The sequence below is a fragment of the Heteronotia binoei genome, chromosome 1, assembly GCF_032191835.1.
Source record: "Heteronotia binoei isolate CCM8104 ecotype False Entrance Well chromosome 1, APGP_CSIRO_Hbin_v1, whole genome shotgun sequence".
Classification (NCBI taxonomy): domain Eukaryota; kingdom Metazoa; phylum Chordata; class Lepidosauria; order Squamata; family Gekkonidae; genus Heteronotia; species Heteronotia binoei.
This window is the reverse complement of record NC_083223.1, coordinates 26,081,053-26,106,640: the sequence shown is the minus strand read 5'-3', so window position 1 is coordinate 26,106,640 and position 25,588 is coordinate 26,081,053. Positions and strand designations below refer to the sequence as shown.

General features: G+C 44.5%; 1 protein-coding gene across 1 annotated transcript in view; it reads right to left on the bottom strand.

The window, feature by feature from the left end:
• Window positions 1-3,475: 3,475 nt before the first annotated feature.
• GABRP (gamma-aminobutyric acid type A receptor subunit pi) overlaps window positions 3,476-25,588 on the bottom strand; it is a 64,009-nt gene continuing 41,896 nt past the window's right edge. The window contains exons 7-10 of the mRNA XM_060257960.1: window positions 21,050-21,187; window positions 18,146-18,298; window positions 7,606-7,799; window positions 3,476-3,893 (exon numbers count right to left, since the gene is read on the bottom strand). Of these exons, the coding sequence (XP_060113943.1) occupies window positions 3,603-3,893; window positions 7,606-7,799; window positions 18,146-18,298; window positions 21,050-21,187 (776 nt within the window). The 3' untranslated portion in view covers window positions 3,476-3,602. The remainder of the gene's footprint in view (window positions 3,894-7,605; window positions 7,800-18,145; window positions 18,299-21,049; window positions 21,188-25,588) is intronic.

Sequence of the window (25,588 nt, the reverse complement as noted above, 5' to 3'; positions counted from 1 at the left end):
GTACAATTGTTTTAAGAAAGAGCACTCCAAGCACTCTGTATATAAGAATTATTGCTGGGCATGACAGATAAGAACATTTTATTTATTTATTATTTATTTATTACTTTAAATTTCTATCCTGCCCTCTCTACACGCAGACTCAGGGCGGCTGACAACATTCATAATCACAAGTTAAAACCAATAAAAACCAATAAAACATAATTAAAATTTAAGATTTTTTTTAAAAAGATTTTAGAGAAGAATGTCTTGAAGTAATGAGCAGGCTGTGTCTGCATCAATTGAATATTTATGTATTCTCATTGGGGTGGGTCTTGCATTTGGTATCATATTTTTTTTCTTTGTATTACTATGGAAGTGTATTGATCTTATATTTTCTGAATGGTTCTGTAATTTTTACAACAGTTCTGACTAAGAATTTGTGAAAGTAAACGTTGTTGGAAGCAAGTTGAAGAAATTACCACACAAAACAGCCTCCAATCCAGAATGGCATGTCCTCTACTGCTCCTTGCTCCTAGCAGTCAACTGCTTTTTGCTTTGAGCTGTTGAAGTATTTTTTTTTTACTCTGCATACTTGTTCTTTAAATGCAGCTGTATTCTTGAAAGGGGACTTACTTTAATAATTGTTCCAAGATCACCACATATGAGTCTTTAAAGACTGTTCACTTTATTACATTTTATATAATATAATTTAAAATCGCAAAATATGCCCCAAATTTGATTACTAGAACTTGTGATTATTGTGATCCATTAGTCTATCTTTAATTTTTCCTAAAGAGTTATACTTTTAAAAATGAATATATGTTTTTGGTCTTACACATAGTTCAATGGGGAAAGGGTTCAATAAAAAGTTACTAAAGAAAAATCCCTAATGTTTCATATGTTGCGCTTACTCCATAGAGCAGGAGGCTTGAGTGACCATAATCAATCACACTTGCCGTCTAAACATGCTAATAACAAATTAAACTCTAACATCAGCTCAAAACTGTGAAGGCAAGTTTGTCACCTTCTTTTACTGAATGGGGAAGCCATGTGATCAAAAACAAGAGAATTCTCTCTGTGAATCTATGTAAATTCAAGCAACAACACTCCTTTATTCTACTATAGTGTAAATTGTCATGTATTTAATAATGAAATCATAGAATTAAAGAGTTGGAAGGGGGTTCCAGGGTCATTTCCTGCACAATGCAGGAAATTCACAAGTACCTTCCTCTTCATGCTCAATGACCCCTGCTGCATGCCCAGAAAATGGCAAACCACTCCCTTTCATGATCCCTCGGACAAACTGGTCTGGAGAAAATTGCTTCCTGACCTCAAAGTGGTGCTTGGCAGTTCCCTGAGCATGTAAGAAATGTTCACAAGAACTAAGTACTGGTGCATGCAACCTTTGCTACCCTCCCTCTCATGATCTGCCTCATAGAATCAGCACTGCTGTCAGATGGCCATCTGTTAGAAAGAAGGTTAACTGGGTTAAAACCTTCCACTAGTTGGCACCTCACTGCTGTGTATCCAATATAGTTTGAAACATTTGTTTTATCATAAAATTGTGCAAGAAGATCTATAGTAGGAGTGGCTAAATTTGCTGAACATAACAGCTGCATAGAATAAATGTCAAATGTTTGAGAGCAGCAAGACATTAACAAATATCACACACGTCTTTATTAAAACTCTTAATATTTTCTTTGCACAGAAAGATAAAATACATATGTATGAACTCTGCAATACAACCATGCTGGAAGGAGACTTTTAAAAAAGCTGGGAATCCTCATAAGTCCAGCATAGGGAAAGGTTAGGGATTTATTTTAATTTTTTTGCACCAGTCGAAGGAGGAAACACATGTACCATATAAATCACTGACCACCATTTGCATCACTATCCATCTCTCTTTGCCTTGACACCAAGGCAAAGAGAAATACAGTTCCTATAAGACGTATAAAACTAAGGGGGAACCCTGCACCACCATCTTTAATTCCATCTCTCTTTCCAGTGGCTCATAGAATCATAGAGATGAAAGGGACCTCCAGGGTCATCTAGTCCAACCCCCTGCACAATGCAGGGAACTCACAAACACCTCCCCCTAAATTCACAGGATCTTCATTGCTGTCAGATGGCCATCTAGCTTCTGTTTAAAAACCTCCAAGGAAGGAGAGCCCACCACCACCTGAGGAAGCCTGTTCCTCTGAGGAATCGCTCTAACGATCAGAAAGTTCTTCCTAATGTTGAGCCGGAAACTCTTTTGATTTAATTTCAACCCATTGGTTCTGGTCCTACCTTCTGGGGCCACAGAAAACAATTCCAAGAGCTCCCTTGGCTCTTGTGCTCTCTTTCCCTGCTCTAGATCTCCTGGCAACCTTTGTGACAGAGGAGAGGAGCTTGCAAGCCTGACTGTTTCACCCTTCATCCCTGCTTCACACACAGCAGAAATAATCAATTTCCCTCTGCAGCCTCTTTTTCCAGAAAAAAAGCCCTTTATGTAACTACACAATATGGCCAACATGTGCTTTGCCACAGGAGCGGGAGTCATGAATATCAGAGGAAATTCACCTTAAAAACAGCTCATGAAGTCAGTAGGAGTGCTGTGAGGGAAGAGAAGGAGCTGCCACTTTCAAAGGACACAGAGTCAGAGAAGAGGGGCAAAAGACCCCCCCCACACACACACACTGCCTTTTCAACTGGCAAAAGCAGTGTGAGAGGGAAACTAGCAGCTCTTTTTCCTCCTGCCCTCACAAAATTCTCTCTCAATGCCAAGTGAAAGAATGCTTTTAAATATGAGTTTGTCTGATGTACTGACTGCAGAGCCAGTGTCACATCCAGGACCTGACACATGTTGGGAGTATCATGTAGCTACTCCTTTATTCAATTGATTTTTCCAACAAGCATAAAGCATCCTACCAGGAAAAAAACCCCTCATCATTTTCTATGTGAAAATGAGGGGAAATAAAACTCTTACATGGACTTAAGTCACTCATGTCATATTTAGATGAGGAAAACATGAAAGCAATGAGCAACTAACTATTTTTAAGGAAGACCCTGAAGCACAGATTCAGATAGACAAAAAGAAGAAAAAAGAGCTTTCTGCTTACTTGCAGGTCACGCTGATTCATCTTACCTGAGGCCAGCAGGGAGCAGTCAGCAGATAGCCTGAGGACAACATGCTGAAAACAGTCATGTTAACCCGAATGTAAAATGCCTATGACAAAAATGGCAAGCTGATAACATAGCTTTGAAGGGACCACAAGGGACATTTGTTTCAGCTTATGGCAGCCATGGGAAACATCTTACCCTTATTGGCTCCCAGCTACTTCAGCCCAAAGGGAGCCAATCAAACACACACACAAAATGTGGCATTTCACTGTCAACACTGAACTTTGGTGAAATGCTCAGTGCAAGACCAGCTATTAACATGCTTTCCATAGCTGGGAACCCCACATAGGCAAGTCTTTCCCCAAAGCTACCACATGCTACTGAAGTCATGAATAGGCCTTCAATTCCCAGTGAAAAGGAACTTCTCAACCCACTCAGAGTCTATGAAATCATTCATACCAGCTGAGAATGAACTCCGGAATGCACCATGATGACACTGACATGATTCACATCCAGCTTTTTTAAAAACACAAGTAATATGCCCAGTAAAGCAAATTGACCACCATAAAACACAAAGGAAACAGGAGCTTTGAATAGTGATCGATGTTGCTCGGATTGTGAATAGTGAAATACTCGTTGGCTTTGCGCATTTTGTTCTTCATGATAAACCAAATTTTGTCTTTTGGATTCATGGTTAAGCTGTTATCAAAGGTGGGAAAGTTTAGTTTTTTATTGTAACTGGTGACAGAAGTGTTCAGGATGTCAACAATGCTGATATCTCCAGTTTCCCTTAAGATGTTGTTCGTAGAATCCTAAAATAAGACAAAGTTAGCATGATAGATGATTTGGCAATACAGAATTACTATTCAATATGCAGTCCACCAAAATACCATTAACAACAAAAGGCAGATTGAGATGTTCCATTATTTCAGGATTAAAACATCCCTGCAAGTTTTAGCACAAGCCAAATACCAAAGCCCAAGGGGTCAACGATTAATATCCTGTCCTGGTACTCGTACCCTTAGTTCCCATCATTTGAAGGGTGGGAACATGGAAGCTTTTAATTTAAACAAAAGGGATAAAGCTATGCAAACCAGAGCATCCAGCCTACTGTACCACTGGATCAATCCATTGGGGTCTAAGTTTTTGGGAATAGCAATAGTCTGGTTATGAATAAACATTATTTTTTAATGACAGGCTTATATTATACTGGAGTTTCAGATATTATTCTTCAAGTAAAGTGCCTATCTGCTTGGTGGCTTTAGTTTTGGTCTCTGAGGCTTCATTGTTCTCTTTCCTGTGGATGTGAATGCCTAAAAGGCAAAGTCCATTATGCTTCCAGGCACAAAAGTAGGCAGTACAAAGGCCACACAAGGGAATGGATTGGATCAGCCATTTGACTCATTTGGAAAATTACTGGCAGCCTGTTGCCCTAGGGATGGCTGGAAGTAAGCTGAGCTAAGCTGACAGTGTCAGCAGTGCCACAGGAACCATTTGGCTCAGCCATGGTCTTTCAAACCTACACACATTCCCATAGTCACCAGGGGACACAGTAACCAGGGGGATCAGGCAATCAACTCAGTAGCCACTTGGCTCAGTATACTTCAGGACTTTTAGCAGCCTACTCCAGCATGAGAAGGGTTCATCCTTCTTCTCTCAGGCCAGGCTGTGCCTTAGCAGGTCAAAGGAATCCAACATCTCCAGATTCTGCTTGCTTGGAAAGGCACCAGACATTTGTGTCCAAATAAGGCTTTTGTATCCTCACACTTTCTGCTGCTTATGTCAGAATGATGCACTGTAGCTCCCACAGAAGGGACTTGGCAAAGGATGCACAAGGGCAGAGCAAAACCAGTGTTTTTAGACAGAGGCCCTCAAAGAGACAGTAAACCTGACTCTAGATGCAGGTGAGGGCTCACATTAGTCAATATTTGTCCATTAAAAAAATCCTTACATAGAGAAAACTATCATGAAGAGAGGTTATGGTCTGCTAGGTTTCTGTTCATAGACTAAAACCTAGAGAGACTGAATGTGGGGTGGGGAGTGGAATGGGAACGGCCCCACACTCCATCTGCATTTCATATAACTTTTGGACAAGAGACTTTGCATACGCACATATAACTTGTATACATGCAGAGACTTTGTATACACACATTTGTTAGCCATAAGCTGTACTACAGAGATGGAGCCAACAAATGTTATTGTAGTTCACAAATCCATACAATATGAAGTCCTCATATACCTCTTCCCAGCAATGTTTGGGAATTACATTCCAAGAATGGAATTCCCAGAGTAAGTCTGACAGACAGAACCTAGAGTGGACACATTTGGGGGGGGGGCACAAAGACTATTTGTAAACAAATGAGGACTTATTCTCCCTGGAGTGTAACTTGTGAACAGACCTATTCTTCCTGGACTGCAATGTGAACAATCTTATAGGACATGATTCCCTCCCCCCCATGAAAGTGCATTTTAGCTGCAATCTGAAGTGGTACATTCCTCCTTGGGGAGTGCGAAACCCAGATTACAAGAATGTAACTGAAGGGATGTTAAGTGCACCTATGCCTTACATCAGTGAGTTTTTACAATGTGTTTTTCTCATGCCACTGAACATCTCATAAGCTATGCAAAACAACCCAATCAGTTTAAAAAATCTATCGGTTTCTACTGACCCAAAGATTTTTGCTTTCAGCCTGAATCATATTGTCATAAACTCTGTCCAATGAATGCATTTTCATTGATACTTTTGTTCTTTGATGTCCGACAGTATTATCACTAGTATGTCTTCTACAATTAGAATACTTATTATTCTGAGGCCAAACAACAGAATTGAGTTTCCAGTTCCAGGGATAAAATTACTACCTTCAAAACTGAAACCTAAATACTCAGAACCTGCCGCAATGGGTTGTAAGGGGGATTGTGGGTGCTCTTTTCATTTCAATTCTGTGAGATGACCAGGACTAAAAAAAACCTTATAAAATTGCTTTGGAAGCACCAACAGTGATTATGAGTTTCTACTTTCAGGGAGAAATGCCCATTTGCATCTTTTTTTATATACCGCCATGAAATTGTCCTAGAATTGTTTTTTCAAGGATCAATTTTATTTTCAACTTCAGGGGATTGCTATGGGCAGTCCACCACAGGCAATTTATTCATGTGCAATTTTGAAGAACATTTTTTTAAATCTTTCTCCTTATTGAATCATTTGAAAATTTATTACTGATCCACTGATGACATTTACATGATTTTAAATGGGAAAGATAAATTTTGTGAATAAGTGGAGTGGCTGAATAGCCTACATCCCAGTATTAAGTTCCTTTTGCCTTTGACTCCACTCATTTCATTTTTGGACATATTTATGTTCATGAAGGTCATTTATGTGTTAAACTTTTCATGACGGCTACAGATAAAAATGCTTTTTTTGCATTATTCCAGTTTTCATCTATTTGCATTATTCAAGTTTTCATCCACTATGGATGACCAGGAAACTTTCTTTCAGTTCTTTTTTATGCAGTAAACAAAATACTTCATCTGTTTCTACCTGCTCTGCTGAAGTTGAGAACCTAGGGCCAACTCTGCCTCCAAAGCAGTTATTTTCTCCAGGGGGAGACAGATCTGTTGTCTGGAGTTCAGTTGTGATACCAGGAGATTTTGAGGCTCCACCTGGAGTTTGGCTACCCTAGGCAGCAACCTCTGGGTGACTTGATGTCTCCTGATGGGCATGACATAACTAGGCCTGGCTGCTTGCACTTGTTCAGCCGCAGCCTCCCTATGACAGCTAGGGTGACGTAGCAGTTAGTGCTTCACGGCAGGGTCTGTCAAACCCAGGTTCTTCCTGTGGAAGTTGACTGGGTGATTTTCAGACTAACCTACCTCACAGGGGGAGGGGAGAATGATGTAAGCTGCTTTGGTCCTCACTAGAGAAAGATTGTCCTTTTCCTAAGAAGAGGCTGCAGGGAGGAGGGAGGATATGGAAAGCTGAAGTCCAAGGGGCAGATAAAGATAGGTTGATGGTTGGCTGGGAAGGCGATAGGGTTGTCAACTCCAGATTGGGAAATTACTGGAGATTTGAGGGGTGGAGCCTGGAGAGAGTGAGGTTTGAGGAGGGGTGGGACTTATTCCTAGTCTCATAATATTGACAAGTTGTTTCATCCCTTTTGAGTTTTTACATTAAACACATTATCTCCTAAGGGCCTCAATGATCATTTGGATTTGACTCTGTGAGAGATATCTTTTTGTTTCTGCCTCATAAAAATCCAAGTCATCATGTCACAGCAAATTTTACATGCTTGCTGTTGCTTTAAAATTTTGGCTCCTCAAGCTCCAGTATAAATGGGACTGATGCAATTCTCATTCACCTTGGCCTCTTTGCTATCAGAGCCGTACATAAAAGATTATAAGAACTGTATATTAGAAACTGAAACACAAGTATTTTGGGAATTATCTGAGTTCTTCAACTTCTTTTTGTTTCATTTTCAAAAAGACCCCACTGAACTTTTAATCCTTAGAAATGTTTCTGGTTGTTACCTTTTCTGGCTTATTCGCTGTGGCTTTCTGAGATGTGATATAGTGAGCGAAAGCATATTCCACCAAAGCGCCAAATATAAAACTGAAGGAGATGCCGAGGTAAATGTCAATGGCCTTGATGAAACCGTTGGTTTTTGTAACTGAGCTCCTCGAGCCCATCATCAAGGTGGTCATTGACAGAACCGTTGTCACCCCTGGAAAGGTAAAACAGGAAACACATTTACTGGAAGAGTGTTTAATGTGGTGCTGGAAGGCTTCTTCTTCATTTTTAACTGGTTTGGAGAAAAAAGCGATCAAGAGTCCTACCACAGTCCCACATATCATGATTTCTGATATACTGCCATCAAAACTATGTGTTGACTCTCAGGAATCCTTTTTGCTACTCAGGATAAAGGGGGCTAGAAGCAGTCAAATGACCCTAGGGTAGGGTTGCCAACCTTTGCATGGGGCTTGGAGACCTTCCAGAGTTATAATTGATCTCTAGATTACAGAGCTCCTCTAGAGAAAAAGGCTGCTTTAAAGAGTGGACCCCATGGCATTACACCCCCTTGAAGTTCCTCCTCTGCTCAAACTCTGCCTTCACCAGGCTCCAACCCAAATATCCAGGAATTTCCCAACCCATCGTTGCCAACCCTATCACAGGACCCCACAAGGCTCAGACTCCCCAACATATTGATTGTTACCTAAGATTAATGGACAAACTAATCCAAGCCTCATGTGGCTATATAACTGATAAGACTTTTAGACAAAACAAAATTATATATAAACTACAGATTTCTAAATTTAAAAAAATACAAAACCACCAGAATAAATACTCCCACTATCTCAAACATTAAAATCAATTAATGAATATTAAGGACGGCTAAGAAATTACAAGCGCCTCAAATAAGGTGGGAAGGTAGGTTTCCAAGAAAAAGATCAGTTTTTACGCTAGCTAGGCTGAATGTTTTTCCAGCTGCAGAGCTAAGGGATTTTTTTTGCTAAAATTCCATACTCAGGCCAATCGTGTGACTGTGCATCAGGTATAAGAGAGACACTAGATTACTTTATATTATTCTTGCATCAGTGGACTGTGCCCAGATCCTTTTGAATTACTCCTATTTTACACAAACATTGACTTCCTCTGGAATCTTGGGTGATAACCCTACTGCTGGCAAATGTGGACCCTGAAATAATGCCTCTGAAATTTTTGTGCTGGTATTATGTACTGACAGGGGTGGCCAAACTGTGGCTTGGAAGCCACATGTGACTATTTCACACATATTATGTGGCTCCCATTGGTGTCAGCTTGTGTTCCATTGAAGCTAACTCTGCTGTTTGAAATGTTTATTTACTGCTAACTAACCCTATGAATCTTTGCCTACTAACACTAGTGCCATTGTAGAATGTGAAAGCGGGGAAGGAGAAGGTGATTGAGGTGCCAAAGGCCAGTGAGGTCTTTGAAGTGCAAAAATGCTTGGCCGCTTCTCAGGCGCCTGCTGGAGCCAAGCAAGGACACCACCGGGAGGAAGATACAGTTTACATATGTGAAAGATAAGGGTGTGTGAACCAGGTACTTCCAAAAGACAAACTGCAACTTTATTATGAGAAGTGATTTAAACCCCCAATGCTTTGATGTATGTCCATAAATGCCAATACCTTTCTTTATTCATTATCAGTTTCAAAGAACCTGTGTAGAGAGTAGCATTGTTGTAATCAATAAATGAAACTTAGTTTTGGAACAAAGACAAGTCTGATCATTTTGAAAATTCAATGAACCCTTTGCTGACATTTTGAAACTGATCCCGAAGAGGCTTATTGGCAAAAGTTACTTTTAGCGGATGGCTACAAAAGCACCTGATGACCAAGAGCTCTCCAATTCTGATGAAATAGCGGGGACTCCGGGTGGCACGTTATCGAGTCCCGAAAACCGAAGAAGGTGAGCAGCCAAGTGCTTTTCATTACCCCGAAGACTTGGAAACCCCGCACCTCAACCACGCTGATGGACGAGGCGGCACAGAGGCACGCAAACATCCTCCGCACTCCTGGGGATGCAGAAGATCGAGGAAGCCCGGTCGACCCGGTTGAATGGCGGAGCAGCACAACCGGGGGAGGAGGCGACCGAGAGCGCCCAGCATCAAGTGACCGGCCGGGCGACTCCGAGGAGGAGGACGGGTGCAACTCAAGGGCTTCCTCCCCAAGACGCGACCCAACCGAGGACCTCCGGAGGGAGATGGAGATCCTGGGGTGCGACCTGAGGCAAGAGATGAAAGCGAACATGACGCTGATGATACGAGAAGTGCAGAAGCAGATTGACCGTGCCCTGGTCCGCGCTCCAGGGGGAACAACCGGACCGCTGCCACAGGTCCTCTCCCAACTGGTGTCACCAACCAGGGCGGCAGCACCAGCCACGCCCGCCAGGGCAGCTGGCCCATCGGCTCCCAGCGTGAGGGTGAAGACCCGTGAACTAGACGTCACCTTCGACGGGAGCCCTGACAAAGTGGAGTACTTTATCATCCAAGCCAACAGCTACATGCACTACTGGAGGAGCTCCTTCCCCGACGAACACAGCCGGGTGGCCTACCTCGGGTCGAAGATGATGGGGGAAGCCCAGCTGTGGTACGTGAGCCTTTACGAGACCCGGGGGCCCAAGGTCGCTATGGTGGCCGGGTTCCTGCAAGCTCTCCTGTCGCAGTTCGAGGACCCCCTGCAGGAGACCTGGGCCGTCGCCGCGATAGATGAACTTCGCCAGGGGGTCAGATCGATCCGGGAGTACTCGCTGGCATTTCGCAATTACTGCCGCAAGATAAGAGGCTGGAGCGAGGCTATGAAGGTCAGGGCCTTCGAGAAGGGGCTAAACGCGGGGCTGCTCGATTGAGCCCTGGGGCAGGTCCGACTGGACACCCTGGTCGGGTGGATCCAGCTAGCCGGGGAGGTCGAGACCAACATGAAAGAAGTTGCCCTCCAACGCCAGGGGCACCAGGGCAAGACGAGCCGCGAGGGGTGACCAGCCGCAAAGACGGAGAGAAGAAAGCACCGGGGGGGGCCCGCAAAACCCTTCCCCACCACCCGCAAGTGCTACCAGTGTGGGGACCCGAACCATCTGGCAGCCAACTGCCCGGAAAGGTCCCGGGCCGCTACCCCGACGCCCAAAGGGCCGGCGGCCGGGGCGAAGAAATCGGTTAAGCTGAAAGAATCGAGCCACAGCAGCACTGCTTTATCCATGGTGCTTGATGAGGATTCTATAATGTTGGAGGAGCTGGGGGAAGACCCCTGGGAAGCCGAGCCAGCGGGAAACGGGGCCGACCTGCACTAGAAGGTGCCCAGCAGCAGTTCCCGGAGAAAGCGGCACCACTAAGGGTGAGAATCTCGGGGGAACTAATGTTCGTCTCGTTGACTTTGTTAAACGTGAAGTTAAAAAGATTTGTGCATGCCAGGGCCCTCATAGACTCGGGGTGCACCCGGGAAATTATAACCCCCCGGCTGGTGGAAATGTTAGAATTAACCAAGGAACTCCTTCCCTAGCCACTTGAGTTCGAGCAAATGGACGGAACTCGAATGAAAGGGGAGCCGTGTGTGGAGCAAAGCCAAGAAGTCCCCATGGGAGTAGAGGATCATTGGGACTTGGAAGTATTCGTGATCGCTTCCTCCTGCTCCTTTGACATAGTACTGGGGGTGGGGTGGCTAGCACGGCACCAGCCGGACATACAGTGGGGGGAGCACACGATCGATTTTCTCGATAGACGGTGTACCTCCCACTTGTGGCGAGAACTCTGGGGGCCCTGACCCCCTCCTAAGAACGAAAAATTATGTGTGACTATAGAGGAGATTAAAACCATCCCCAAGGAATATCGGGACTTAAAGGGGGCCTTCAGCGAGATAGAGGCCGATGTGCTACCACCTCACCGGAGCACGGACTGTGCCATAGAACTCATCCCCGGCCAGTCCTTGCCTAAAGCGAAGCTTTACTCGATGGGGTGGGCGGAGAAGGCAGAGCTGCGGAAGTTTCTAGACAAAAACCTCCGCCGGGGCTTCATCCGCCTGGCCACAGCGCCGCACGCCGCCCCGGTCCTGTTCCGCAAAAAGAAGGACGGGAGCCTGAGACTTTGCACAGATTTTTGAGGGATTAACGGGATTTCCATGTCAAATGCTTACCCCATCCCCCTGATCAAAGACTTATTAAGTGCGGTGTCAGAGGGGTCGATTTTTACCAAACTCGACTCGACCTTACTTCCGGGTCCGGATCAAGGAGGGGGATGAGTGGAAAATGGCGTTTAACACACCGATGGGACAGTTTGAGTACCTGGTGATGCCATTCGGGCTCCAGGGGGCTCCGGGGGTTTTCATGAATTTAAACAATGACGTGCTGAGGAAATACTTGTACCAGGGGGTGGTGGTGTATCTTGATGACATCATTATCTACTCCAAAGATCTACCCTCCCATGTGAAGCTAGTCCTGGAGGTCCTAACCACTTTGTACCAAAACAAACTGTACGCTAAACTGTCTAAGTGTGAGTTCCACAAAGAGGAACTGGACTACCTGTGGTTCTGGGTGTCGGGCAAAGGATTGGCCATGGACTCCGCTAAGATACAGGCGGTGCTAGATTGGGAACCCCCGAGGACACGTAGACAGCTCCAGTTGTTCCTTGGATTCGCAAATTTCTATAGATCGTTCATACAAGGGTTTGCCAAGGTGGCCCTGCCCCTAACCAATTTATTCCAGACCAAGGGGAAAGGGCCCGAGGTGAAAAAACCGGGGGCTAAACTAAATTGGACCAAGCAGTGCCAAGAGGCGTTCAACACACTAAAACGCCTGTTTACTAGCGAGCCGGTGCTAGTGCACCCCAATGAACTCAAACCCTTCGTGGTCCAATGTGACGCTTCCGACACGGCCGCCTGAGACCTTGCACCTACATTTCTTGCAAGTTCTCAAATGAGCAAAGGAACTGGTCGGTGTGGGACAAGGAAGCCTACGCAGTAACATTCGCCCTGAAAACATGGCTGTCGTGGCTGGAAGGGGCGTGAGTCCCGTTTGAAATCTGGACTGACCACAAGAATTTAGAAGCCCTCACGGGGCGCCGAAAACTAACTGGGAAGCAAATTCGATGGGTGGGATTTTTTGCTAAATTCGACTTTACGCTACGCCACATCCCGGGTTCAAAAAATTTCTTAGCAGACGCACTCTCGAGGCTGCCCCCAACATGAGAGCGAGCGGGAAGAAGTCATAGATTCCCTAATACCACCCAAAGCTGTAGCCGGGGCCGTGCAAACCCGATCAAAGACGGCCGCGCAAAACAAAAGCCCGTGGGGAGGGAACAAGCTGAAAGTAGAGGCAGAAGCGGAGGGGGAAAACTGGCCAGAAGGACTGCTGAAAGGGGAAGGGGGTTTTTGATACCATGATGGGAAACTCTACATCCCCAAATCCCTGAGGGTGGAAGTGTTACAGCATTGCCACACCAACAAACTGGCCGGCCATTTTGATTACGTAAAGACCCTCCACTTAGTGCACCGGCAGTTCTGGTGGCCACAAATGAAAAAAGACATTTCAGAATTTGTTCAAACATGCCCCACTTGCATCATGGCTAAGAGAAGGGGGGGAAGGTACCGGAACTACTACAACCCCTCCCCACGGCAGAAGGGCCATGGTCAGTGGTGTCAGTGGACTTTATAGTCGAGCTGCCACCCTCCAAGGGCAGAACAGTGATACTTGTGGTGGACACATTTTCTAAGCAAGCCCACTTTATTCCTTGCCGAAAACTGCTCACCGCAAAGGAACTAGCCTACTTGTTCTTTTTACACGTGGTCCGGGTACACTCGTTCCCTGACAAGGTCATTAGTGACCGCGGGCCACAGTTCGTTGCCAACTTCTGGCAGGAGTTCTGCAAGCTACCGGGATGGAGCAGGGGCTAAGCTCCGCCTACCACCCTCAGATGGACGGCCAGAGTGAGAGGGTGAATGGGCTGCTAGAACAGTACCTACGATGCTATGTGAACTTCCAGCAGTCCAATTGGGTGGAGCTGCTGCCCTTCGCTGAGTATGGATACAATAACAGGCTCGACAGCTCAACTAAAGTGTCTCCGTTCCAAGCTGTGCATGGCTACGAAGGGAAACCTTTCCCCTCCCTCCCAGGAGGACAGAACCCGCCTCTTTCCCCTGAGTGCCAACAATGGTGGAAAAAACTAGAGAAGTCCTGGAAAGTAATCCAGGAAAATCTAGAAGAGGCGAAAAAGGACTACAAAGCCCACTTTGACAAAAAACATAGCCCCGGGTGGGACTTTAAAGAAGGAGAGATGGTGTTCCTTTCCACCAAGAACCTGCCGCTGCCCCAAACCTCCCGGAAGCTAGCCTACCGCTTCCTAGGACCGTTTAAAATAAAGAGGGTGATCAATAAAGTGACTGTAGAGCTGGACTTGCCCAAGCTATTCAGTAAAATACACCCTGTCTTCCATTGCAGCCTTATCCGTCGAGATCCAGGTGGTTCGAAGTGGCATCCTCGGAACCCTGAACCGGAACCTATTCTAGTGAAGGGGCAGAAACACCACGAAGTGAAGGAGATTCTCAACTCTAAATTGCAACAGGGGGTCTTACACTACTTAGTCCGCTGGCGTTATTTCCCGCCCAGTTGTGACGAGTGGGTAAAATCCTCTGACCTTAACGCTCCTCAACTGCTTAAGCAATTTTACCTACTGCACCCAGACAAGCCCCAAGCAAGAGCTTAGGGGGGGCAGTATGTCAGCTTGTGTTCCATTGAAGCTAACTCTGCTGTTTGAAATGTTTATTTACTGCTAACTAACCCTATGAATCTTTGCCTACTAACACTAGTGCCATTGTAGAATGTGAAAGCGGGGAAGGAGGAGGTGATTGAGGTGCCAAAGGCCAGTGAGGTCTTTGAAGTGCAAAAATGCTTGGCCCCTTCTCAGGCGCCTGCTGGAGCCAAGCAAGGACACCACCGGGAGGAAGATACAGTTTACATATGTGAAAGATAAGGGCGTGTGAACCAGGTACTTCCAAAAGACAAACTGCAACTTTATTATGAGAAGTGATTTAAACCCCCAATGCTTTGATGTATGTCCATAAATGCCAATACCTTTCTTTATTCATTATCAGTTTCAAAGAACCTGTGTAGAAAGTAGCATTGTTGTAATCAATAAATGAAACTTAGTTTTGGAACAAAGACAAGTCTGATCATTTTGAAACTTCAATGAACCTTTTGCTGACAATTGGCTGGTTTGAAGAATGCATTGAAAGTTAAAGTTGCTTTCTTTCCACCGCCCCCTTCCCATCTATTTGCCTGTCTGCTTGCCTTTCTCCCTCCTTCCTTCCTGCTCTTAAACATTTGACATTCATGCCTTGTGGCTTTCAAACATCTGATGATTATTCTATGTGGCTCTTATGTTAAGCAAGTTTGGCCACCCCTTTACTAAGACTTTAAAGTCTAATTTTATAATATTAAGGAGTTTTACGGAATTTTATATTAATATTAGGTATTCTTTCAGATTATTTAATTATGTCTTGTGATTACGATTATTGGTTTTCTTCCTTTGCTGTTAATCCAGGGGTGTCAAACATGCAGTTTGGGGGCCGAATCAGGCCCCCAGAAGGCTCCTTTCAGGCCCCTGAGCAACTGGTTGTCATCTGCTTCCTTCTTCCTATATCTTGCTTCCTTCTGCATAACAGCTTACTTTACAAGGCTTGCTCAATTGCACAAGAGCTACAGAACAAACTCTCTATTTTCTCCATTTGCTGAGGCTCCTCTCTTGGGAAGAAAGTGGGGAGGAATAGCTTGCTTTGCCAGGCTCTCTCAATTGCACAGTGGAGCTACTGAGCCAAGCCTCTCTTCCTTCTGTTGGCTGAGGCTCTTCTTCCCCCCCCCCCCCCAAAGTCCCCTGGGGAAGGAAGGAAAGAGCCATAGCTTCCTTTGCCCAGTTCCCTGGATCTCATGGGAGAAATACAAAAAAACCCATCTTTAAGACCAATGAGTGCTAACGTTTTAAGCATGTTTTAAGTTTTTAAAAAAATATATATTTGTGTTTGTCTGGGTTCCTTATAAAATTTGTATCTCTGCTACCTAATCTTAAATAGGTACAAACATGACCCAGTCTGACATGGCCTGGCCCAACAAAGTATCATTTCTGTCAGATCCGTCCCTCATAACAAATGAGTTCGACACCACGGTGGGCCCCATCGGAAGTCCTGAGCCCTGGAAGAGGCCCTACTTCAGGGTATGCTGATGCCAACTCTGATTGGCATTTATGATTAATAATTTATCATTAAACACTATATATTGAACTGTATAATATATTTATTGTGCTGATATTCTGTAATAGGTCTACTTTAGAATTAGTAAAATTTAGCTGGCTTCATTTTGGGCAAGAGCTCACAGGAGTGGCGCTCTGGAAAATCTAAATTTAATTGTTCTCTTCCTTTCTTAAACACCTCCCCACCAAACAAAAAAAAAATTGCTTCTGGGCTCCATTGTTGAAACCCCCTGCGAGAAGTTTGCTGAACTCTAAGATTTGACAAACTTTCCAATATTTTTCCCCACAGAAAGGGGGAAAATAACTAAAATATATAAAGCAGATGGAAATCTTCATCATGCCGCTGTGGCCACATGGGAGAAAGTAATTTTAAAAGTATGATGGGAGTAAGGTTTTATTATGACAATTGTAATTCAAGAAGCATTTTAAGGTAGATGCCGAGCTGATACAATTTAGTACACCTTCCAGTGATGTCAGGAGTGTGTGGCATATGCAAATGATGTGTGCTATTGAGCTCTGGCACCTCTTTTCTATGAAATGGAATTTAGAATAGGTCTCAGTAGGTCTATTTAGAATTAAGGGCAAACTAGACATGATGGCATCCCTGAATCTGAACCGTGGATGTTGCCACCATTTTATAGCCTAATGAGGCAATTTTAAAATGCCACATGGGACTAGGCCTGATAGTGTGGCTGGATGAGCCATCCCCCCTCCCACCATTCCTCTCCCGCCTCTTGGTGATCCCCCTCCCACCTCCTTTCAAGTGCTGAAACAGCTGTTTGGACCCAGGGACACCATTCCATTTAGTTTGGCTCTATATTATTCAATGGTCTTAACTCCCTGGAAAGAGTCCCATCCTATCCAATCTACTGACAGCATTCAGATGGATGAAGGAGGAAGGCCCCAAGGCTAAAGTCTGTCCTGCTCCTAAGTGGTCTCTCTGCCACCTGTTGCTATTGGCAGAATTTTCTTCTGCCTTGAGAAACTTTACTCTGATGGAATGCACCTCTTGCACAAGAGCTTGAAACTGAATGAGGACTTTGGTATTCATGGGAGCTGGCCTCCCATAAGTGTAACTGCAGTCTGTTCACAAAGAAATTTGGAGGCAAACATTATAATACTGGAATAATAATAATATTTATATATAATGGTATTTTTGTATTAAAAAGACTTTATGAGTACTATCTTAATAATCTTCTTTACCGTCACTAAAGCATACCATGATTGATTTACTCCATATTATTAGGCAGACATTATTTGTTTATGAAAACATTTATATCCCACCTTTTCCCATGACCCAAAGCAGCTTAAAATACATAATTAAAACATTACACAGCAGTAAAAAAAAATCTCAGTTCCCCAGCCTAATAAAGCCCAATAAAGCCTAATAATATGTAATAAAAAGTAATAAAATAGTGACTTGCATAGCAACCATATGACATTGGTCTGCTCCAGGAAAGCTTTTCTGAATTTGGTTCTTTTGCACTGAACCATGAAGAGCAAATTGACCCTACTCAGGAGGAGTTATAGGGGGATGCATTTAGTTATCATGAGTGTGTGGATAATGTGCATCCCAGATTAGTTTTTTTTAAATAACAACAATAACAATAAATATTTTCCTATGCCAGTTATCATCCATAAAGCTAAAATAAAAATCTAGTCAGATCAAACTGACCATAAGTGTTACAACGTTTTAGAACTGAAATAAACTTGCTCCAAAAATTAAATTCAATGTTTTCTCTGGCCCAACCTAACATTCAATATACTCTAGATAGATCACATGGAATTGTAATTATTTGGGGGGGGGGGGGTAATTGTGTTTTGTTTTGTTTTTAAGTTTGAGATCTCAAGTGTGCCATCTGGAATGAGCAAGTGCAAAATAACCAATGTTACATTTGAAATTTGTCAAAAATCAAAATAACCCAGAGAGGCCAACAAATCTAAAATACTAACATGAGTTATAATTTGCATCTGAATTTTTACTTCAAATTTGGAGCTGTGAAACTGGGAATTTGCCAGAATTCTTGAGATTATTTGTTTCAGCTCTGGAAATACTGGCAGCAAATAATTTTAGTTCTGACATTCCACAAAGATTATGGGTTGGATACAGCCAGCCATTCCACTCTCACTCAGTTACTCTCTGTTCATTATATCTTTTCCGCATGCAAGTCCCATGACTCTCAGCATGGCCTTTTGTGGTCAAAAGCTGGTTAGATCCAACCCTAACCTCTGCTTAAACATCACTTCTGCTTTTTCCCCTCAGCAGGCTTATTACGAGCATGTAAATCCAGGGATGTCCTCACCAATGCATGTTCTTGCAGGAACTGAATCCAGGGTGATCCAAAAAGAAACCCAAGACAAAACGACCAGTAGAGTGGATGGCACATAGGTCTCCAGAAGAAAATAAAGGATATTTCTTTTGAGTTCAAACTGCACTATCAATCTTGGGTAATTGCCTAAGAGAAAGAAGATACGTACCATGGAAAAAAACCATATTAAAATTAACATGGAAGATTGAATTTGCTGCCAACAATAATTATTTCTTCAAATTTGAGAATTGCTGAGATTCATCATTTTATAAGTGGTGAGAAGGATGCTTGGTGACAGCAGATAGAATGGTAAGACATCTTGCTGGACCCTTAACCAGCAAGAGGCTCATTGCTAATTGGAAACAGATGGAGAAGGATGAACTGCCGCCATATCCTATAAGCTGCTGCCATCTTGTGGAGGCCATGGACTGGTATGGGCTTTGCCTGCCTCTGCATCATGACCCTGATATTCCTTGGAGGTTTTCCATCCAAATACTAGCCAGGATCAACTCTACTTAGCTTCTGAGATCTGTCAAAATCAGGCTAGCCTATCCACCAGCAGGCTACCCACCCAAATCAGGTTAGACTACCCAAAATCAAACTAGCCTACCCACCAACAGAGAACAGCAGAACTTTCTCACACACCTTTTGGCTCTGTCAACACCAGACTTTCTGTCAGGCCTGGCAAGGCCAAAAGTAGTCATGAAACCATTATGTTCTGCTCTTTCTACTTCCCAGTATCCCTCTGTGACGGAAAGCAATGGGTTAAGCATAAACTGAAGACGCACAGGGCTGCGTCAGGTGACCTGAGGGTGGGGGCAAAGTGCTCGGAGCTCTCAGGGAGGGAAAGTAGTTGAGTGAGAGAAACTGCTGAGGCAGGAGTTCAGTCTGTTGGAGTCTGACAGAGTGGAGGCCTGTCAGAGAAGTCTGTCAGTGGGGACCTGACAGAGACTGAGAGGGTCAGTTCGAGCCTGCCAGAAGGGCTGAGAGGGCCGCTGATCCTGTGAAGAAGCTGGAGACGGGGAAGTCTTCCAGAGACTGCCAGCTGGACAAAACCAGCCAAGAGGGCTGTGTGTGTGTGAGTCAGTTAAGACCGGAATGGTCACAGACACCAGGAAACTACTCTAAAGATCTAGTGAGGAAGTTGAGGGAGTGGATGTGGGTCTGAGACACCAAGAAGGGCTGAGAGGAGAGACTCCAGTCGAAGGGTGAGACTAGACACATCAATCCCAAGAGGCCAGACCTTGGCTAGAGGTGGAGAGTGAGTTGAAGGGAAACTGTGAACCATGTAACTGTGAAAGACTCAAGAAAGTAAAAGTGATTGAAAAGCCTGAAACAACAGAACAAACGTATAAGCCTGTGTAAATATCTCCCATATCCCCAGTTAAGACTTTTTGTTACAATAAATCTGTGGTTTAAGTTAACGTTCTCGTGAGCCTATATATTTTGTGGGAAGAACAACCAAAGCTGCTGTGGTCCCATCAAATAAACAAGTAAAAATACCCCGAAGAGACTGAAATATAGAGATCCAGTGAGGCCTTGAGGCGGGCGCTGCTATACCCTCATACTGAGGAATAGGAGATGACCATTACAGCTGTGTGCACCATCAATGTTACAGTAGTGCGAATGGGGAAATGGAAGCGGGGACTATATAAGTCTCTTGCCTGGAACCTCCTAAAACCTGGAGCCAGTTGTAGCAGACTGCCTCAGACTGTCACTGCCTCAGACTGGAATCCTGGCTACTCAGCTGTAAGCAGGGCTTTCTCGGGATCTTCCTTGGCCTCTGCACCTGTAACCTGATTGGCCAAGCAGTTCTCCCCATGCGTTTCCCTCACACTTCTGTGCCCCGATCATCCTGTTGCTGAGTGTCCTGGTGCTATATGTACTGTCCTGATCTGCTGTTGTCCTCTCCACTGCCAGCTCCTGAGACTGCCAGCTGCATAGTTACCTGAAACTGCTGCATCTCCTAAGGAAGCGGTGCAGTACTCTTCTCAGTTGCTGCCGTCATGCTTGCCTTGGTCAGCTCCTCTTTTTCCCAGCCTACATCACCTCTCCACTGCCTCCTTAGTGTCTCCCTCCCCCCCTGGCCTCTTGTCTGCAGCTGTCTTTTAACACTGTGAGTCTCATGAGTGAGCGCCGCTCTTCAAGCAGCATCCCAGAACTCCCCCTGGTCCAGCTGTATTTAATTCCAGCCAAACTCTGATGCCACCCAAGCCATGTGGGGCCACTCAGCTGGTTACAGTATTTTTATTACCTTCTATCCTAAACAGGTTTGTATAACGAGAACAAAATGTATGTCAAGAATGAGTAAACTGAAACATGTTGCCCATTTCATATGCATTCCAGACATTCTACACTTAAAGTGTAACACGTAGGACTGGATCAGTGCTACACCACAAGGTAGCATGGGACCAGAGACCAGATCTGAATCCTGTCTACAGCATGACAAGTAGTCCCATTAGGATTGCTCCACCTTGATACCACGAGAAGGGCCTTCATGCCACATTTGAGGTTGGGGCAAATAGAGCTGCCAGCTCTGGTTTTGAACAGTACTGAGCCCCTGGATGTGGATGAGGATACAGTGTATATAGGGAAGAGCTACTGCAGTAACCTGGCACCTCAGTAGAACTTAACACAACATGGCAGGTTATGTGTTTTTTGCTAACTGAGGGTAATGTGACATCATGTAACTTGACACCATGGTACTATCATCAGTTCCTCAGATATTGGTATGTCAACTTGGTTAGTTCTGGTTGTCAGTTTTTTTGGCCACCTCAGTGTGTAAATGAATTTCACCAGGTATTTTATTATCTGGAACTGGGCCATTCAAAACAGTTAGAACTGACAGATACAAGTTTTGCTAGTGATATTTTTTTCTCCTCTGTTGTCTTTCATTACCTGTTTCATGCTGTGACCTGGTTTCAAAGGTGTAGTAGCGCTCTACTGTATACTGAGAGAGACGCAAGTTGTCGAGGCCACGTACAGAATCATTTCCCCTCAGCCATGTGAACAGGATATCATTTTCATCATATCCCCCTAGAGATAACAAAGAAAAGTTGTATAAGTCTTTAAGTAGTTATGCAATCAAGGGGGAGAATAAGCTCTGTGGGTGTGATAGAAGGTATCTGAAAGCAATTTGTCAATTACCTGGGCTATATCCAAATTCCAGTGGTCAACAAAGGTGTCTACACTAATGCCAGTCATGTTAGCAGAGAGGTTTTTCAAGGCATCAGAATTCAGATCCATTCAGATCACCTTAGTGGTCCCCAACCTACGTAAAGATTCTGAGCTCCTGGCAGCACAAACCTCAGTTTGTCTGTGATAAGTGTTGAAATATCCTCTACAACCTGACCAGTTATTTAATAATAATAATAAATTTTTATTTATACCCCGCCCAGGCAGGCTCAGGGCGGCTTACAGGACATGGTATAAACCACGTTATTACAATAAAAACAAGATAATACAATTACAATACCATTCATAAATTAAATATTATTAAATAAATAATCTAAAACCAGTATAACTTAATTGTGCCACAATCTCAATATGTACAAAGATGGCTTGATGTTACTACCAGGTTCTATTTTAGAAAGCTAGTTGGAAGAGGGCGGTTTTAAGAACATAAGAGAAGCCATGTTAGATCAGGCCAATGGCCCATCCAGTCCAACATTCTGTGTCACACAGCGGCCAAATATATATATATATACACACACACACTGTGGCTAATAGCCACTGATGGACCTCTGCTCCATATTTTTATCTAAACCCCTCTTGAAGGTGGCCATGCTTGTGGCCGCCACCACCTCCTGTGGCAGTGAATTCCACATGTTAATCACCCTTTGGGTGAAGAAGTACTTCCTTTTATCTGTTTTGACCTGTCTGCTCAGCAATTTCATCGAATGCCCACGAGTTCTTGTATTGTGAGAAAGGGAGAAAAGTACTTCTTTCTCTACTTTCTCCATCCCATGCATTATCTTGTAAACTTCTATCATGTCACCCCTCAGTCAACGTTTCTCCAAGCTAAAGAGCCCTAAGCGTTTCAACCTTTCTTTATAGGGGTGTTCCAGCCCTTTAATCATTCTAGTTGCCCTTTTCTGAACTTTCTCAAATGCTATAATATCCTTTTTGAGGTGCGGCGACCAGAACTGCACGCAGTACTCCAAATGAGACCACACCATCGATTTATACAGGGGCATTATGATACTGGCTGATTTGTTTTCAATTCCCTTCCTAATAATTCCCAGCATGGTGTTGGCCTTTTTTATTGCAAATGCACACTGTCTTGACATTTTCAGTGAATTATCTACCACGACCCCAAGATCTCTCTCATGGTCAGTCTCTGCCAGTTCACACCCCATCAACTTGTATTTGTAGCTGGGATTCTTGGCCCCAATGTGCATTACTTTGCACTTGGCCACATTGAACCGCATCCGCCACGTTGACGCCCACTCACCCAGCCTCAACAGATCCCTTTGGAGTTCCTCACAATCCTCTCTGGTTCTCACCACCCTGAACAATTTAGTGTCATCCGCAAATCTGGCCACTTCACTGCTCACTCCCAACTCTAAATCATTTATGAACAAGTTAAAGAGCATGGGACCCAGTACCAAGCCCTGCGGTACCCCACTGCTTACCGTCCTCCACTGCGAAGACTGCCCATTTATACTCACTCTCGGCTTCCTATTACTCAGCCAGTTTTTGATCCACAAGAGGACCTGTCCTTTTACTCCATGACTCTCAAGCTTTCTAAGGAGCCTTTGATGAGGAACTTTATCAAAAGCTTTCTGGAAGTCAAGGTAAACAACATCTATCGGGTCTCCTTTGTCCACATGTTTGTTCACCCCCTCAAAGAAATGTAACAGGTTAGTGAGGCAAGATCTTCCCCTACAGAACCCATGCTGAGTCTTCCTCAATAACCCGTGTTCACCAATGTGCCTACTCATTCTGTCCTTGATAATGGTTTCTACCAACTTTCCCGGTATTGAAGTCAGACTGACTGGCCTGTAATTTCCCGGATCTCCTCTGGAACCCTTTTTAAAGATGGGGGTGACATTTGCTACCTTCCAGTCCTCAGGAACAGAGGCAGATTTCAATGAAAGATTACAGATTTTTGTTAGAAGATCCACAAGTTCAACTTTGAGTTCTTTCAGAACTCTTGGATGTATGCCATCCGGACCCGGTGACTTATTAGTTTTTAATTTGTCTATTAGTTGTAGGACCTCCTCTTTTGTCACCTCAATCTGACTCAGGTCTTTCAACACACCTTCCAATATTAGTGGTTCTGGGGCGGGCAAACACTTCTCATCTTCCACGGTGAAGACAGAGGCAAAAAATGCATTCAGCTTCTCAGCCATTTCCCCATCCTCCTTCAGTAATCCTTTTACCCCATGGTCATCCAAGGGCCCCACTGCTTCCCTGGCTGGTTTCCTACTTGTAATATATTTGAAGAAATTTTTATTGTTGGTCTTTATGTTTTTTGCAATATGCTCCTCATACTCCCTTTTTGCCTGCCTGATCACAGTCTTGCATTTGATTTGCCACTGCCTGTGTTAGCTTTTATTAATCTCACTTGGACTGGTTTTCCACCGCTTAAAGGAGTCCTTCTTACCTTTTACAGCTTCCATTACTTTGTTTGTTAACCATGTTGGCCTCTTCTTATACCTGTTTGTGCCTTTCCTAACTTGTGGTATGTATTTTATCTGAGCTTCTAGGATTATAGTTTTAAATAGTCTCCAAGCTTCCCCAAGGGTTTTGACCATATTTACCTTTCCTTTCAGTTTCCTCCTCACATGCCTCCTCATCTCAGAGAATTTACCCCTTTTAAAGTTAAATGTGGTTGTGGCGGTCTTTTTGGGCAACTCCCTATTTATACAAACAGTGAAATCAATAACATTATGGTCACTCTTCCCAAGCGGCACAATCACTTTTACATCTCTCACCAAGTCTTGGGCATTACTTAGGACCAGATCCAGGATCGCCCCACCTCTGGTAGGTTCTGAGACCATCTGCTCCATAGCACAGTCATTGAGAGCATCAAGAAACTCAATCTCTTTCTCTCGACCAGAACACATATTGACCCAATCAATCTGCGGGTAGTTAAAATCACCTATTACGACACAGTTTTTACGTTTAGCCGCTATCTTTAATCCTTCCATCATATTATAATCGTCCTCTCTCTTTTGATTTGGTGGGCGATAACAAACTCCCATAGTTAAATTTCCTTTTGGGCCCTCTATTTCAACCCAAAGCATTTCTAAAAGGGAATCTAATTCTCTGACCTCAGTCTTACTGGACCGTATATCCTCTCTGACATACAGAGCCACCCCACCTCCAACCCTTCCCTCCCTATCCTTCCGATATATCCAGATTTTACAAGCCCTACAGAACTGATTGAGATCCCGCAGAGCCCGTACCTCCTTCGGTAGCTGGTTCCACCATTGGGGTGCCCGTATCGAGAAGGCCTGCTCTCTAGTTGTTTTTAATTTGGCCTCCTTTGGCCCAGGGATTTACAGAAGATTTTGTGAACTAGATCGCAGTGCTCTCTGGGGAACATATGGGGAGAGGCGGTCCCTAAGGTAGGCAGGTCCTCAGCCATATAGGGCTTTAAAGGTAATAACCAGCACCTTGTAACAAACTCGGTACACAATTGGCAGCCAGTGCAGTTCCCGCAGCCTAGGGCATACATGTTCCCACCGAGGTAGTCCCATTAACAGTCTGGCTGCTGCATTCTGCACTAGCTGCAGTTTCCGAGTTCGGTACAGGGGCAGCCCCATGTAGAGGGCATTACAGTAGTATAACCTCGAGGTGACCGTTGCATGGATCACTATTTCCAGGTTGCTTCACTCCAGGAAGGAAGCCAACTGCCTCGCCCGCCAAAGATGAAAAAGCAGATTTGGCAGTGGCTGCTATCTGGGCCTCCATTGTCAGGGAGGACTCCAGTAGCACTCCCAAGCTCCTGACCCTGCGCACTGATACCAGTGGCGCACCGCCAAAAGCTGGAAGGGAGATCCCTCCCTCTGGACCGCCGTGACCTAGACAAAGGACCTCTGTCTTCACTGGATTCAATTTCAGCCCACTCAACTTGATCCAATCTGCCACGGCTTGCAATGCCTGGTCCAGATTTACAGGGACATCGCCAGCTTGTCTGTCCATCAATAGATAAAGCTGAGTGTCATCAGCATACTGGTGACAACCCAGCCCATATCTCCGGGCAATCTGGGCAAGGGGGCGCATGTAGATGTTAAATAACATTGGGGAGAGAACTGCCCCCTGAGGCACCCCACAATTAAGTAGGTGTCTCTGGGATAGCTCTCCCCCAATCGCCACCCTTTGTCCCCGACCATCAAGGAAAGAGGAGAACCACTGTAAGGCTAACCCCTGAATCCCTGCGTCGGCGAGGATGCAGGTCAGCAGCCGGTGATTGACCATATCGAATGC